Source organism: Lotus japonicus, chromosome 4 (assembly GCF_012489685.1).
Source record: "Lotus japonicus ecotype B-129 chromosome 4, LjGifu_v1.2".
Lineage (NCBI taxonomy): Eukaryota > Viridiplantae > Streptophyta > Magnoliopsida > Fabales > Fabaceae > Lotus > Lotus japonicus.
Genome location: NC_080044.1, coordinates 2,944,965 through 2,960,403, shown reverse-complemented (window position 1 = coordinate 2,960,403; position 15,439 = coordinate 2,944,965). Strand labels below are relative to the sequence as shown.

At 37.1% G+C, this 15,439-nt stretch overlaps 2 protein-coding genes across 2 annotated transcripts; both read left to right on the top strand.

Annotated features, from left to right (window-relative positions):
* Positions 1-1,244: 1,244 nt before the first annotated feature.
* Positions 1,245-8,097, top strand: LOC130711727 (3-oxoacyl-[acyl-carrier-protein] synthase I, chloroplastic). The gene is made up of 7 exons (XM_057561446.1): positions 1,245-1,787; positions 1,870-2,301; positions 2,647-2,820; positions 6,662-6,775; positions 6,906-7,007; positions 7,604-7,670; positions 7,760-8,097. The coding sequence occupies exons 1-7, from the start codon at positions 1,329-1,331 to the stop codon at positions 7,825-7,827; spliced, it is 1,416 nt and encodes a 471-aa protein (XP_057417429.1). The 5' UTR covers positions 1,245-1,328; the 3' UTR covers positions 7,828-8,097.
* A 1,209-nt stretch (positions 8,098-9,306) lies between these two features.
* On the top strand, positions 9,307-14,509 carry LOC130714174 (DNA replication licensing factor MCM3-like). Its single transcript, XM_057564068.1, has 16 exons — positions 9,307-9,478; positions 9,560-9,669; positions 9,839-10,047; positions 10,452-10,582; positions 10,663-10,901; positions 10,984-11,220; positions 11,365-11,519; positions 11,601-11,809; positions 11,929-12,094; positions 12,176-12,366; positions 12,768-12,827; positions 12,910-12,999; positions 13,550-13,722; positions 13,910-13,981; positions 14,084-14,225; positions 14,357-14,509. The coding sequence occupies exons 1-16, from the start codon at positions 9,413-9,415 to the stop codon at positions 14,414-14,416; spliced, it is 2,310 nt and encodes a 769-aa protein (XP_057420051.1). The 5' UTR covers positions 9,307-9,412; the 3' UTR covers positions 14,417-14,509.
* The last annotated feature ends 930 nt before the right edge of the window (positions 14,510-15,439 follow it).

Sequence of the window (15,439 nt, the reverse complement as noted above, 5' to 3'; positions counted from 1 at the left end):
GCTATTGATAATGCAATTTGGTTTTAGAGTAGTGTTAATTTGTTTGCCATCTGCTACCTTAATGTTCATTTAAATTTTTACTATGTGGTCTTCATTTGGTTATTCCATTCAATTAAATGGTTTTCACACAGTTCAGTCCCTATTGTCAGTGTTGAATTAGTTTTGGTAGGATATTTGAAACAGTTAGTCTGATTATTCAGTTGTGGTTTCCTTAATATACCAAATTGTGTTTTGGTTTTTTCTACTAAGATGATCAATTTAATTTCTAATTGTGTATTGAAAATGTGTTATTAAAATCAAACATTTTACCTGAACTGTATTTTTTTCATAATCCCATAAAAAGTATAAAAAATGGTAAATGTATTTGTAATAGAAAAGAAAAATGGTATTTGTTTATTTAAGCTATAATATGTTTATAGTTCTTCCAAACTCATTTGAAAAATAATTTTTTTGTTTATCTGTTTATTTTATTAGAGCTAAAGATGAGAAAATATCTTATATAAGAGATATTCATGTACATGTTGAGAGAGGTTGATTTTCAACACTTTATATATATTATTTTTGAAAAATAATAAGAGATATTCCTATTTTTGTAGTGAATTTAGAAAAATCTCAAATATGTTGATAATAAATTGTTCCCTAAATTTATGATTCAAAACTGTGAACAAGTTCCTTTAAGACAATGACCATGTGGCTAAACTGCGAAGTGCGGGTTAATTAATTTGTTGAAATTGTCAAATTCAAAATATGTAAAATATTATTAAGTGAAAATATTACTTATAAAGTAAAGGTATAATGTCATTTATAATAAATAGAAAATGTCATCGGTGAGTGATAGATAAAAATGACTATTAATTTATTTGATATGATATTAATGATTGTATAACTCATGTGTTTATCACATAATTAGTCTGAACAAATTGTTGAATATATTTCCCGTGCATCGCACGGGTAACGGGCTATATACTAGTTGGTTCTGAACTTTCCAATGCAGAAAGAGCATCGTTTCTATCGTTACTGTGGATCACCATATCAATTGTTCAAACCTACCACTATCAGGTAGTAGTAGTACTATTTTTTATTCATGACCAATTGACCAAACAAACAAATACTATAAATAACAATATTAATAATAATTTACAATTTATTTATCCTAAAAAAACACTTCACTTCACTTAACTCAGTAGTGCAAACTGCAAAACAAGATAATACTATATAAATAAATCAATATAAACAACAACAACAACAACAACAACAACAACAACGTGAGCTGAAAAGTGAAACACAGAGGCTAATCTTAATTTCTTCATATCCTCGTACTCTCCGCAATGCAATCTCTTCACATTCAACCACTCCAACCCACTCTCCGCGCTTCACCGCTCGACCCACTCCGCAAATCTTCCAATGCCGCCAACCGGAGACTCCCCGGCGGCAAGAGGAAAACCTTCGTCGTCTCCGCCGCCGTCACAACCGCCGCGCCCAAGCGCCAGAAGGACCCCAAGAAGCGCGTCGTGATCACCGGCATGGGTTTAGCTTCCGTCTTCGGTAACGAAGTTGATGGCTACTACGACAAGCTCCTCGCCGGTGAGAGTGGGATCACCCCGATTGACCGGTTCGACGCTTCCAAGTTCCCGACCCGGTTCGGTGGCCAGATCCGTGGGTTCAGCGCGGAGGGTTACATCGACGGGAAGAATGACCGGAGGCTTGATGATTGTCTCCGGTACTGCATTGTCGCCGGGAAGAAGGCTCTTGAGAGTGCTGACCTCGGTGCTGAGAATCGCTCCAAGGTTTCTCCATCTTTCTCATAGATCCGCATTTGCTTGGTGTGAACCCTAATTTGATTTGTGGAGTTTGTGATTTTGCTTGCAGATCGATAAGGAACGTGCTGGTGTTCTTGTTGGGTCAGGGATGGGTGGTTTGACAGTGTTTTCTGATGGTGTGAAGGCTTTGATTGAAAAGGGTCATCGGAAGATAACGCCATTTTTCATTCCTTATGCTATCACGAACATGGGTTCAGCTTTGCTTGGGATTGATCTTGGTTTCATGGGTCCGAATTATTCTATTTCCACTGCGTGTGCTACTTCCAATTACTGCTTCTATGCTGCTGCAAACCACATTCGGAGGGGTGAGGCTGATTTGATGTTGGCGGGTGGGACTGAAGCTGCTATCATTCCCATTGGGTTAGGGGGGTTTGTGGCGTGCAGGGCACTTTCTCAGAGAAATGATGACCCTAAAACTGCTTCTAGGCCTTGGGACAAGGACCGTGATGGCTTTGTCATGGGTGAAGGTGCTGGAGTTTTGGTAAGGCAGCGTTTGAATTGTCAATGTTCTGTTATCATTGTTCACTTTGATACCGAATGTGAAACTTAACTTTAATACTGAACAATGTGGCTTTCTGGTGTTGCAATGGACTGCAGAAAAGTACTATATACTATTTTTTGCTGAATTCAGTGTTTTTCAACCTGGCTAAATCAGTTGAGCTTGCAAATGTGCTTTTCTGATATACTCATTCCCCGTCACCCCTCTCCAATGTGCACCTCATTTCTTGTGTGTTTCTGTCATAATGGCTATCTCGTATGTGTGTGTTTTTTTGGGTTCTTTACAGGGTGTTTTTTTAATCTTAAAAAGGGTACTATAACTTGACAGGTTATGGAGAGCCTGGAACATGCCATGAGGCGAGGCGCGCCTATCATTGCTGAGTACTTAGGAGGTGCTGTTAATTGTGATGCTTACCACATGACTGATCCGAGATCTGATGGACTTGGTGTGTCTACATGCATTCAAAGCAGCCTTGAAGATGCTGGTGTGTCGCCTGAGGAGGTACTATTTTAATCCTTATGCTAGTCTCTATTTTTATGACTAATTTCATCTGTTTGAGAGGATTGTTAGATTTTTGGATGAGGTCTTCAAGATTTTCTTGCATTGAGGTATGGATAAATGATGTGGACAAGTTAGATTGTTATAGGTATCCAATTATACAAAGTAGGATGGTCATGATGCTTGGTAAGTAAGTATGTTTCTAGTCAAACAATACTGGGTTCCGGATGGTCAAGATGTGTTAGGAAACCATCCATAAAATAGGTCTTCCATAAGAAGAGCGGGAGAAAGGGGAGGGAATAGTCTCTCATGTGAGTAATACACTAATACTAGCTTTGAGAAAGTACAAGACTGCCTGCTAACGTGGCATGGGGTGTGGGAAGGGGAGTAAAGGGGAGAGCGCAGGCAAGGAAAGTACACGTTGTGAGAGAGTTGCAGGGAGAGCGAAAGGCCTTTCAGAAGCCTTCGGTTAACTAACTGCGTTCCATTTTATGGTTTCCATGCACCTTTTTTCTCTTGTAATTCAGGGTACCGTACTAGATTGCACTGACATCAGTAGCAATGGAGGACCAACTGCAGCCATCAACGACATAAATGCCTTAGCTGGGGTTAATTAAAAGACATTTAACACTTCCCTTTTAAAACCATCTGTGGTAGAGACCCCACACATCGTACTGAACACTCTCACATGGTGGAAGACGTCAATAATTATGGTGGAGAGAAATGTTCTAATTGAGATAAAAGAGAGTTTTGGTTTAAGCTTAAAACATAATGAAGCTATATGCAGATAAGAAAATGAGGGGAAAAAGCGAATTAAAAATAATAGTTAGTCAGTATAGAGTAGAGTTCTTCTGCTGTGGCTGTGCTTGTGCTGAATGAGTTTGCTTTGTGTTTGTTTTCTAACTATGGTCGGCTACTTGCAAGTCTATGATTTGAATTTGGGTTTGATTTAGCATTTGTGTTTGTAGTGTGAAAAAGGCAGGCAATTTCATTGATGTCACTGATGCGCATGAATAAAAATAGTGTATTCAGTCCTTTTGGTTGCCGAAAGTATAATTGAGAGAGCACATATGCTTGCATCTACCGTTCTTGTTCTGTATGGTTCTTGCACTAGGTGCTCTCACACTTATTTTCTTTTTTAGAGGAATCATGACGCGTAATTTTGTTTAAGCTTAAAACATAATGAAGCTATATGCAGATAAGAAAATGAGGGGAAAAAGCGAATTAAAGATAATAGTTAGTCAGTATAGAGTAGAGTTCTTCTGCTGTGGCTGTGCTTGTGCTGAATGAGTTTGCTTTGTGTTTGTTTTCTTAACTATGGTCGATTACTTGCAAGTCTATGATTTGAATTTGGGTTTGATTTAGCATTTGTGTTTGTAGTGTGAAAAAGGCAGGCAATTTCATTGATGTCACTGATGCGCATGAATAAATATAGCGTATTCAGTCCTTTTGGTTGCCGAAAGTATAATTGAGAGAGCACATATGCTTGCATCTACCGTTCTTGTTCTGTATGGTTCTTGCACTAGGTGCTCTCACACTTATTTTCTTTTTTAGAGGAATCATGACGTGTAATTTTGTTTAAGCTTAAAACATAATGAAGCTATATGCAGATAAGAAAATGAGGGGAAAAAGCGAATTAAAAATAATAGTTAGTCAGTATAGAGTAGAGTTCTTCTGCTGTGGCTGTGCTTGTGCTGAATGGGTTTGCTTTGTGTTTGTTTTCTTAACTATGGTCGATTACTTGCAAGTCTATGATTTGAATTTGGGTTTGATTTAGCATTTGTGTTTGTAGTGTGAAAAAGGAAGGCAATTTCATTGATGTCACTCATGCGCGATTAATAAATATAGCGTATTCAGTCCTTTTGGTTGCCGAAAGTATAATTGAGAGAGCACATATGCTTGCATCTACCGTTCTTGTTCTGTATGGTTCTTGCACTAGGTGCTCTCACACTTATTTTCTTTTTTAGAGGAATCATGACGCGTAATTTTGTTTAAGCTTAAAACATAATGAAGCTATATGCAGATAAGAAAATGAGGGGAAAAAGCGAATTAAAAATAATAGTTAGTCAGTATAGAGTAGAGTTCTTCTGCTGTGGCTGTGCTTGTGCTGAATGGGTTTGCTTTGTGTTTGTTTTCTTAACTATGGTCGATTACTTGCAAGTCTATGATTTGAATTTGGGTTTGATTTAGCATTTGTGTTTGTAGTGTGAAAAAGGAAGGCAATTTCATTGATGTCACTCATGCGCATTAATAAATATAGCGTATTCAGTCCTTTTGGTTGCCGAAAGTATAATTGAGAGAGCACATATGCTTGCATCTACCGTTCTTGTTCTGTATGGTTCTTGCACTAGGTGCTCTCACACTTATTTTCTTTTTTAGAGGAATCATGACGCGTAATTTTGTTTAAGCTTAAAACATAATGAAGCTATATGCAGATAAGAAAAGGAGGGGGAAAAGCGAATTAAAAATAATAGTTAGTCAGTATTGAGTAGAGTTCTTCTGCTGTGGCTGTGCTTGTGCTGAATGAGTTTGCTTTGTGTTTGTTTTCTAACTATGGTCGGCTACTTGCAAGTCTATGATTTGAATTTGTGTTTGATTTAGCATTTGTGTTTGTAGTGTGAAAAAGCCAGGCAATTTCATTGATGTCACTGATGCGCATGAATAAAAATAGCGTATTCAGTCCTTTTGGTTGCCGAAAGTATAGTTGAGAGAGCACATATGCTTGCATCTACCGTTCTTGTTCTGTATGGTTCTTGCACTAGGTGCTCTCACACTTATTTTCTTTTTTAGAGGAATCATGACGCGTAATTGTTGTATTAAAAGAAAAATAGTAGTTAGTCTTAATTAAATCAGAATCACGAGTTAAAATCTTGATTCTTTATCTTCCCTCCTTCCTTATCTAAAATCTTATAACTTCAAGAGTGAAACCAAGAAGTCAGAATATAGTATAAAGAGCAATGCCAGTAAAACACTTTCTAATCCACTTTCTTATTTGTTGAGAAATTCATCTGATCCCACCAAATAGGGAATAGGATCTACCATTAGGAGTGAGACCCGTACAATTTAGTGGATCTACATGAAGTTTAACCTATAAAAGAGAGTTTATTAGAGAGTGTGGTGCTCGTATTTCTCTAATAAGAAGAAAGCAATGTGATAATAACATGATAAAAATATCAATTGGAAATTAAGGCCCTAAGTTTATGTCGTTCTGCAAATAATGCTATTACACCAAGTTACGCACACATCGTATCAACTGAGGGGCTTAAACCACTATTGGAAATAAAAGAAAAAGCTATTTGTTATGCCATTGCTGCATGCTTTTTTGTGAGTTCTAGAAGTCAGATCAAATATTCAAGAAACTTTTTATCTATATTCTATTACTGATTCATTTAGAGGTAGAGGGGAACTGATGAAAGTTATAGGTGAAATTATTAAGTATTTGGAATTTGTCAAGTAACCACTTATCCCAAAAGCTTAAGCTGTTGGGTAAGGGTCACTTTAATGGTTTTATATTATATTCTAACACGCCCCCTCACGCAAGAGCTCTTTGGGCTTGAAGCGTGGATAAATGCACAGGCCCACCTACCATGTGCTTAATTAAATTCCACTTTTTAATTAGAAAGTGAGGGGAGCAAGGATCGAACTCTAGACCTCTCGGCCATGGAGGCTTTGATACCATGTCAAGTAACCACTTATCCCAAAAGCTTAATCTGTTGGGTAAGGGCCACTTTAATGGTTTTAAGGGCCACCTACTGGGAAATTTTTTGGCTATTGTTTGTTCTCTTACTAATTCATGCCAAGCATAAGTTGCAAAGTTAAAGCATGCCAATTTTTTCTTTTACAGGTCAACTACATAAATGCACATGCAACTTCCACAAATGCTGGTGATTTGGCAGAGATTAATGCTATTAAAAAGGTTTTCAAGGACACTTCTGGCATCAAAATTAATGCCACAAAGGTATTATCCCACTATTGACTTTTATTTGCTGGTGAAAGATTTCTGCCTTCTTGATTATAGAAGGTTGTGTTTGATTATTGATTACTACCTTACCGTGAACTGATGGATATGTTCTGTCATCTGCTGTCAGTCTATGATAGGGCACTGCCTTGGGGCTGCCGGTGGTTTGGAAGCTATTGCCACAGTGAAAGCCATAACAACGGGATGGCTGCATCCATCAATCAATCAATTTGTATGTTTACTCTTTCTCTGGGTCTACAATTATTTTGTGCACATGTTACAATCCATTGACAACGTGAGCTTTTGTTATTGATAGATAAATTGTTATTTATCAGTTTCAACATTTTATCCTTTTCTTTCTGACTATGTGGATTCTATTTCTTGTGTTGGCGAAAACCATTCTTGATATTATTAAAAGTTGTTTCTGGGAATTTGTGTATGTTATCAATGTCTAGGAGAACTCATTACATGGATATGTGTGTGATTTCACATACATCCCACTATAGTTGTAATTTACAGATGATTATTATGGGGCCTGTGAGTTTGTTTGAGCCACGCCAGAGCATAGATCAAGTGGGTATTGACTATCATGGCATGTCAAGTTGTGTTATTTTTTTGTTTCTGGGTAATTGTGGTGGACAGAAGTGTTGTTTAAGTTCTAATAATTTGGTTATCTGTACAACTAGCCGTGAAAATATTGTATCCTTTTACTGTTCCATGTTGCCTTTGAGAACCATACATAATCTTTCAGTTTGATCTTTTTGCTACAGTGTTTTTTATTTAAATGTTGTTTTATAGTAACAATATGTCCTTGGGTGTTGAGTGCAGAATCCAGAGCCTGCAGTTGATTTTGACACAGTGGCAAATGTTAAACAACAGCATGAAGTTAATGTTGGTAAGATTCTAAAATAATTCAACAACCTGAGTATTTTTCATTTTCACAAGACAAAGGCCTAATGTGTGATTCTTGTTTTTATTTTTCAGCCATTTCAAATTCATTTGGATTTGGTGGACACAACTCTGTTGTGGCATTTTCTGCTTTCAAGCCCTGATAGACCAGCATTTGTCTTCACTTCCATGTAGAACACGAGTCTAAATTGATTGAAATTTTGTTCTCCCTGCATCATTGAGGCTATATATTTTATTGAAGTCCATGATACATAAAAGTTGTATGCCTGTCTGTAGTTGTTCATTATGTGCTAATTGTGGCTTGAAGTTAGCGTTGGGACTATTTTGCTGTAGAACTTTTGGAATATAGCTCAAAGATTCAATTGGTTTTTGAGGTTTACTGCGAATAGAAAGTGTTCAATGAGCTTGTCTAAGCATTCTTCCTTATTGTTCAGTACAGATATATAATATCCGCTATGATACGTATTAACTATTGCGAATCTCTGTCGCACCAAGAGTCTATTTGAATCTCAGATCATGGCTTCTTGAATACATGATGATAAGTAATTCTTGTGAGTGATTTTATAATTTTCTCGGTAAATTTGTTATTTCCATTGATTGTAAAATGTTGGACTAGAAAACTGGTAAGTGTTGGGTCTCTTTAGTTTGTAAAAAAACTGATTGATTGGAGAACCCGTAGTCGAAAATGCTGATGAAGAATAGCCTTAAGCAGGTTATATTTTTTATTTGTTTATTTTTCCTTTTTCATACTATTTTGTTTAATTAAACTATCTTTTGGTTTAACTAAATTTGTAATTTGCACTGAAAACTGTTGTTAGACTATTTCATATTTTAAAATTTGACCTAACTTAGTTTTAATTTACCTACTTAGGTGTAGTCTCTAACTCATTTTGATCTTTATTTTCCCTTAGGTCCTTAATCTGTTCTTGCAATGCTTTCTTCAACCTCTTTGTCTTCAGCCTTTTCACTATGCCTTATATTCCTTGAAAATGGTATTTCAATGGACCGGACCAATCTCTATCATTCCATCTCTCTTCAAGGTGATTCGTTCTTGAATCGAACTCATCATCAGGTCAAAGGAACAAAAATAAGTCGTAAAAAATTGAAAACTCTTAATTTAATGCACAAAACTTAATCAAGTCTTCGGGAACTAAGACTAAAAGGATGGTTTAACAGCTAATGGCACACTCAAAATTATGTCAATATGATTCCTAATCCTTAATGGTGATATAATATACGGTACCATGGTCATTGATCCTGCAAAAATAATTTCAACACCAATAGACAAAGAATGATCATTACAATCGTTAGAGTTCAAGTTAAGTACCTTACAAGAAAATATTTGATTATCACTAATTTTTTTCCCAATCCTTTACTTTTTTTTTTCCTCAAATTCTCGTTCTTTTCACTTTCAACTTCTTTTTCCCAAGTTCAACCGGTTCTTAAAAGGTTCCACCGACTTTCCACCGGTTAGCATGATCTCCAGTTAATCATGAACCGAACCGCTCCACCTGCCGGTTCCCGATCAGAACAGCTGGACCAGCCAATCCGGTCCGGTTATGACAGCATTGGCAAGAACCGCATGAACCGGACCGAACCGCATTGGCAGTACCAGCATTAGACCATTATCGCGCCAAAAACAAAAGCCCTACCCGCTCTAAAAAAGGTAACACTCGCTAAACTTGCAAGCGAAGAAATTCAGTCTCACTCTCATCTCCGTCTTCGAAAATGGACGTGAGCGACGAAGTTAGGGCAACGCACAAGCGAGAATTCGCCGATTTCCTCGATCAAGATGTACGCACACACTCACTCCCTTCACCGTTTTCCCATTGTTCTGTTGTTGATCAGTTTTCAATGATTTTTGCGTTGAATTAGGTTGGAGAAGGCACATACATGAAGGAGATCAAATTGCTCATCGAACAAAGGCGCCGCCGCCTTATCGTCGACATCTCCGATCTCCACATCTTCCGTGACTTAGGAAACAGGTCATTTTATCACTAGTCATTCAATTCAACTTATGTGGTTTCCTTTTACAATTTTTATTTTTTATTTTTGGTGTTATTCTAGTGTTTGAATGTGTATGCAATAGTTATAGTAGTGTATATATGTGTTTGGTGCTTATTTTATTTTATTTATTTATTTTGGTGTTTTTAGGATTTTGAGGAATCCTGGTGAGTACATGCAATCCTTCTGCGACGCGGTCACGGACGCTGTTCGTGCTATTGATCCCAAGTTTTTGAAGGAAGGGGAGCAAGTGCTTGTAGGATTTGAAGGCCCTTTTGTTTCTCGCCGCGTCACGCCCCGGGAACTTTTATCTCAATTCATAGGTTCCATGGTCTGTGTTGAGGGCATTGTCACAAAATGTAAAACTACCTTCTCCTTTCCTTTTTTTTGAATCTTTTATCCAATTATTGTTTATTTATAAGGATTTAAGTAGTGGATATGGGATTTGTTTTATTTTTTTGTTTCAATTGCTCTTAATGTGAAGTTGTGAAGCAATGTGGGTTCTTTTATTCAAGGGTTTGTTTAAGCTTTACCTTTGTTATGGACATTGGTTAATGATCTGGAACTGTGTTTTTGTATTAACTTAATTTCCATATTATATTTGACTGATAAGTTAATGCCATTTGTGCTAAAGATATATTATTAATGGGTCCTTGAGTACCATGTTATGACAATATCTTAATGACCATATAATGGTAATTTTCTGGGGAAAAAGCATGAAATCTCTTTCCATTACAGGAAGTTAACTTGTTTCCATTTATAGGTTCTCTTGTTAGGCCAAAGGTTATTAAAAGTGTTCATTTCTGCCCCACCACGGGAAACTTCACCACTCGTGAATACCGAGATATTACGTCCAATTTGGGTTTACCAACAGGATCTGTTTATCCTACAAGGGTAATCTCGATATCCTTGATTTTTAATAACATTTAAATTACCTGAGGATGAAGTTTTCTGTCACTAAATGATTGTTGTAGGATGAAACTGGCAACTTACTTGTCACTGAGTTTGGATTGTGCAAATATAAAGATCATCAAACCTTGTCCATGCAAGAAGTTCCTGAGAATTCTGCTCCTGGTCAGCTCCCAAGAACAGTGGATGTCATAGTGGAGGATGACCTTGTTGATTCTTGCAAGCCAGGAGATCGCGTGGCGATTGTGGGGATATATAAGGCTCTTCCAGGGAAAAGCCAAGGCAGTGTGAATGGTGTATTTAGGTAGCTCCTGAAAATACAGTTAGAGAATTCCTTTACTCCTGCTTTTTTTGAACAGAAACTTGATTGATTGATTTGCACGCAGGACTGTGCTCATAGCGAACAATGTTTCTCTTCTCAACAAAGAGGCTAATGCTCCAATTTTTAGTCCTGATGACGTCAAGGACATAAAAAAGTTAGCTACAAGAAATGATATATTTGACCTGCTTGGTAATTCAATTGCACCTTCTATATACGGACATACTTGGATAAAGAAAGCAGTGATTTTGTTGATGCTTAGTGGAGTGGAGAAGAACTTAAAGAATGGCACTCACTTGCGAGGGTTAGTGGTTTCATTTTTTTTTTCATTTTCTACTGATGGGTGATGGTTGGTTTAATTGAAGTTCAAGCTCCACATATTCATACTTTTCTCTGAACACTGTTTTCAAGTGAAGCTTGTAATGCTGATCTGTTCTTGTTCTTTTAGTGATATTAACATGATGATGGTCGGTGATCCCTCTGTTGCCAAGTCTCAACTCTTGCGAGCAATTATGAATCTTGCTCCCTTGGCCATATCAACAACAGGCCGGGGGTCATCTGGAGTTGGTTTGACAGCAGCAGTTACATCAGATCAAGAAACGGGTAAATCATTCTTCATGAGCTATCCATTATTCTCTTGAAACCTTTGTGTTCTAAAGAAAAATTGTAATTGCTTTCTGCTAGGGGAAAGAAGGCTAGAAGCTGGGGCAATGGTTCTTGCTGACAGAGGTGTTGTCTGCATTGATGAGTTTGACAAGATGAATGATCAAGATCGTGTCGCAATACATGAAGTTATGGAACAGCAGACTGTGACAATTGCTAAAGCTGGGATCCATGCATCACTTAATGCTCGATGCAGTGTGGTGGCTGCTGCAAATCCCATATATGGAACTGTAAGTGGAACACTGAGTAATTTGCTGTGCATTTTAAACTTCATAAGTTACTAATATTTTTATTGGATCTTTAACTATTTTAAATTTGACTTTGTGGCTTTGATTGTGTGATTCTACAGTATGATCGTTCATTGACCCCGACCAAAAATATTGGACTACCAGACTCCTTGCTCTCTCGATTTGATCTACTTTTTATTGTGTTGGATCAAATGGATCCTGATATTGATCTTCAAATATCTGATCATGTTCTGCGTATGCATCAATTTCCTGCTTCCATGGATGGAGGTAGATGAGCAGTTTTCAAAAAAAATGCTAGAGGCATGCTTGTACTGAGAATTTTTTTTGAAATTACCTTTACCAATGCAGGTGGGATTGCACTAGATGGAAGCTCCGGATATGGAAGAGAAGATGAAGCTGATTCAGAATCATCTATCTTTGTCAAATATAACAGAATATTACATGGAAGTGGTCCCAAACGTGATACGCTCACAACAAAGTTTCTCAAAAAGTATATCCGTTATGCTAAGCTTAGGTTTCAACCTGAATTGACTAATGAGGTGATGCCCGTTTTCTGTTACTAATAGCAATACCATTTTTTCTCGATTTATGATGAAGTCAAATGCTAGCAACACACTCTTTCAAACGTACTCTCCAACACATTCCATGTGATTGGTTCATTTTTTTAGAAGTCAATACATTTTTTATAAAGTGAGGCAAATGTGTTGATTGTCTTGGGGAGTGTATTAAAAGATTGTATTAATAGTACTCCTCTAATGACGAATTCCCTTTAATATTTTGCAATTCATCCATTTGAATGAATATTTCGTCTGCTATATGTATCTTGCAATTACCAAATGGTTCTTATAAAGTCTTTTTATTTCGCTGGTTATTATTATTCTATTCCTATCCCTTAAATTAACTTGTGACTAGCACTAATACCAAAAACATTTGTTCACAGGCATCTGACCAGATTGCCACAGCATATGCTGAGCTGAGAAATTCAAGTTCAAATGCAAAGGTTTGCATGAGGAATTGCAGCTAGCTGGAAGCAAGTCAATGGTTTTTTTATTGATATTCTTTATCTTGCTTGCTTTATGCAGACTGGAGGAACGCTTCCTATTACTGCCAGAACATTAGAAACCATAATACGTCTCTCAACTGCTCATGCCAAATTGAGGTTGAACATAAAGGTACTTGTACATGGCCTCCATCTTTTGGTTCTTTAGAATCGTATGAGATACAAGTTTGTTTTGATAGCATGTCCAGAGGGCATTTCAAATGTACTTCTCTGTCTTTCGTTTTAGATATGATTGGATGCCTCTTCCATATTTAATTCTGGGGCTCAACATTTTGCAGCCCAGAAGTAGTTCAGTCACTTCTTTGGTTGTTTTGATGGTCAATGTTCAGAGTTTAGGAGTTAAGTGTCACTTATTTCAGCTTAAAGTAATGGTTGTATCTCCCACCAAATACACAAATATACTCTTTGGCTAATGTTTGAATCGCTCCTTCAAAAATAGTTATTTCAAAATTAACTCTAAAATAAATCTTACTTGGAATGTAAGTTTACACTGATTGCTCAAATTTGCTCCTGGCGTCCTCATTAACTACATCTTTTCATTTTTCTCTTTATGATTGCTATTCTGCATGTAAGCTGCAACTAGCGGTACTTCATTGGCTTGTGTGTTTTTCCTGCTGATTGTTCAGTACGCTTTCTGATTGAATCTCCTTATTTCTTGCCAGGTTACAAAGACTGATGTTGACGCTGCTTTGAAGGTTCTTAATTTTGCAATATATCACAAAGAGCTTACAGAAATGGAGGACCGTGAGCAAGAGAGGGAGGGAGAATTGGAGAGGAAGCGTAGGGCTGATGCTGAAAATGATGGTCCTGATCGCGATCCTAAGCGTAAAAGAGGGTGAGTGATAGATAGTTCTACTCTTCCGGGGTACCTAGATATATTTCCATATTATATCGAGAACCTAAATTAGCCTTACAATAGTAAGCATGATGGTACCACTTAAATATTAAAGTTTTTTATGTTCCTCTGAAATTTATTTAACCATGAGTGAACTCTCAAAACCTCTTGTTTTTCTTTTTACCAGATCAACATCAGATGCCATGGAAATGGATGATACCTCAGCAGCCCCATCTGCTGTCAGTCTTACTCCTGAAAGGTCCTTAACTGTCAATCACTAACCTCCTACAATTTTGTTTTCTTATATGAAAATCTCTTCTTGACCTGTTTCTGATGTAAAATACTTATCATCAACATGCAGAATTGAAGCATTTAACTCTCGATTTGGTCAGCATATGCGTGCCAACCGCTTGGACCAAATATCTATTGCAGACATTGAGGATGTTACCAACAAAGGGGCTGATTCCACTTACAGCTCAGCAGATATATTACTCCTGTTAGAGGTATGATCTTCTGAGGTGTTCCTCTTCGTTTCTCTCTTTAGAGCTCTGTCTTTATCACGACAAATATGTGATGCTATGTTCCTACTATGAGGCTCCGATTTCAGTGGCTTTTGTCTTTTCTGTAATTTCAGAAGTTGCAGGGTGACAATAGAGTGATGATAGTTGATGGAATGGTGCATATGATATCATAAGATGTATGATTCAGGCAGGTATGCGATTTTGTAAATTGACTTTTTTTTTCCTTTCGATTTTGTAAATTCGACATTATTTAGTTTTAAGGAAGTATTCAGTGTTTATTATAAGAATCAAGTTATAGTCTGGTTTTTTATAATAACTAGCTAAAATTTTGTTCTCTTTAATTATTAGTTTTTACAAAAATATTATTATTTAATTATTCAATACTGCCACTAAATTTAAAAAAAAAAATTGGTTACAATAGGAAAATTAACAAAAGAAGAGAAACTAGCTAATAGCATCTAAATACATCGACGCGTAAACAAAAGAGGGAGGTGTACGCCAAACTTGAACCGGAGATCCAAGTCTACAAGCTTCCTGAGCCAGAGCATCCACTGTGTTATTCTTGTCCCGCGATATTTGAACCAGTTTCATGTCATCCAGGTTTCCCATCAACTGGCGGATACGCATAGGGGTGGAAATAGGCCAGGCGGCTCGTCAGGGGCCTATGTCTCGGCTCGTTTGAGGCTCGGCCCGGCTTGGCTCGTTTACTAAAAAGGTCAGGCTTAGGCTTTTTAAAAAGCTTGTTTAACTAAAAAGGCCAGGCCCAAACAATTTAAAAAGCCTATTTGGCCAGATAGGTCGGCCTACTTATATATTATATTATTAATAATATAAATATAATATAATTATATATAATTTTTTTTTAAACTGATGTATACGTTAGTATAAAAGAAAACCCTAAGTCCATGCCCTAACCTAGACTAGAAATGTTCCAGACATATTCAGCATAGCACATCCTCAACCGCACAGGACGCAGGCTGCAGCCAGTCGCCACTATTGATCTGCCGCTGCCAAGTCCACCTCTCTTGCAATGATATAGGTTTAGTTTTTGAAATGCAATGATACAAGTTTTTTTATTTGAAAAGAAAGTGTAATGACATATAAAATGCTTATTAGCCCGCCAGCCTAATGACCTTCTTTTGATAAAATTGTCTGTTAAGTTAGGCTTTTAAGAAGGCTTGTAGGTCAAGTCAGGC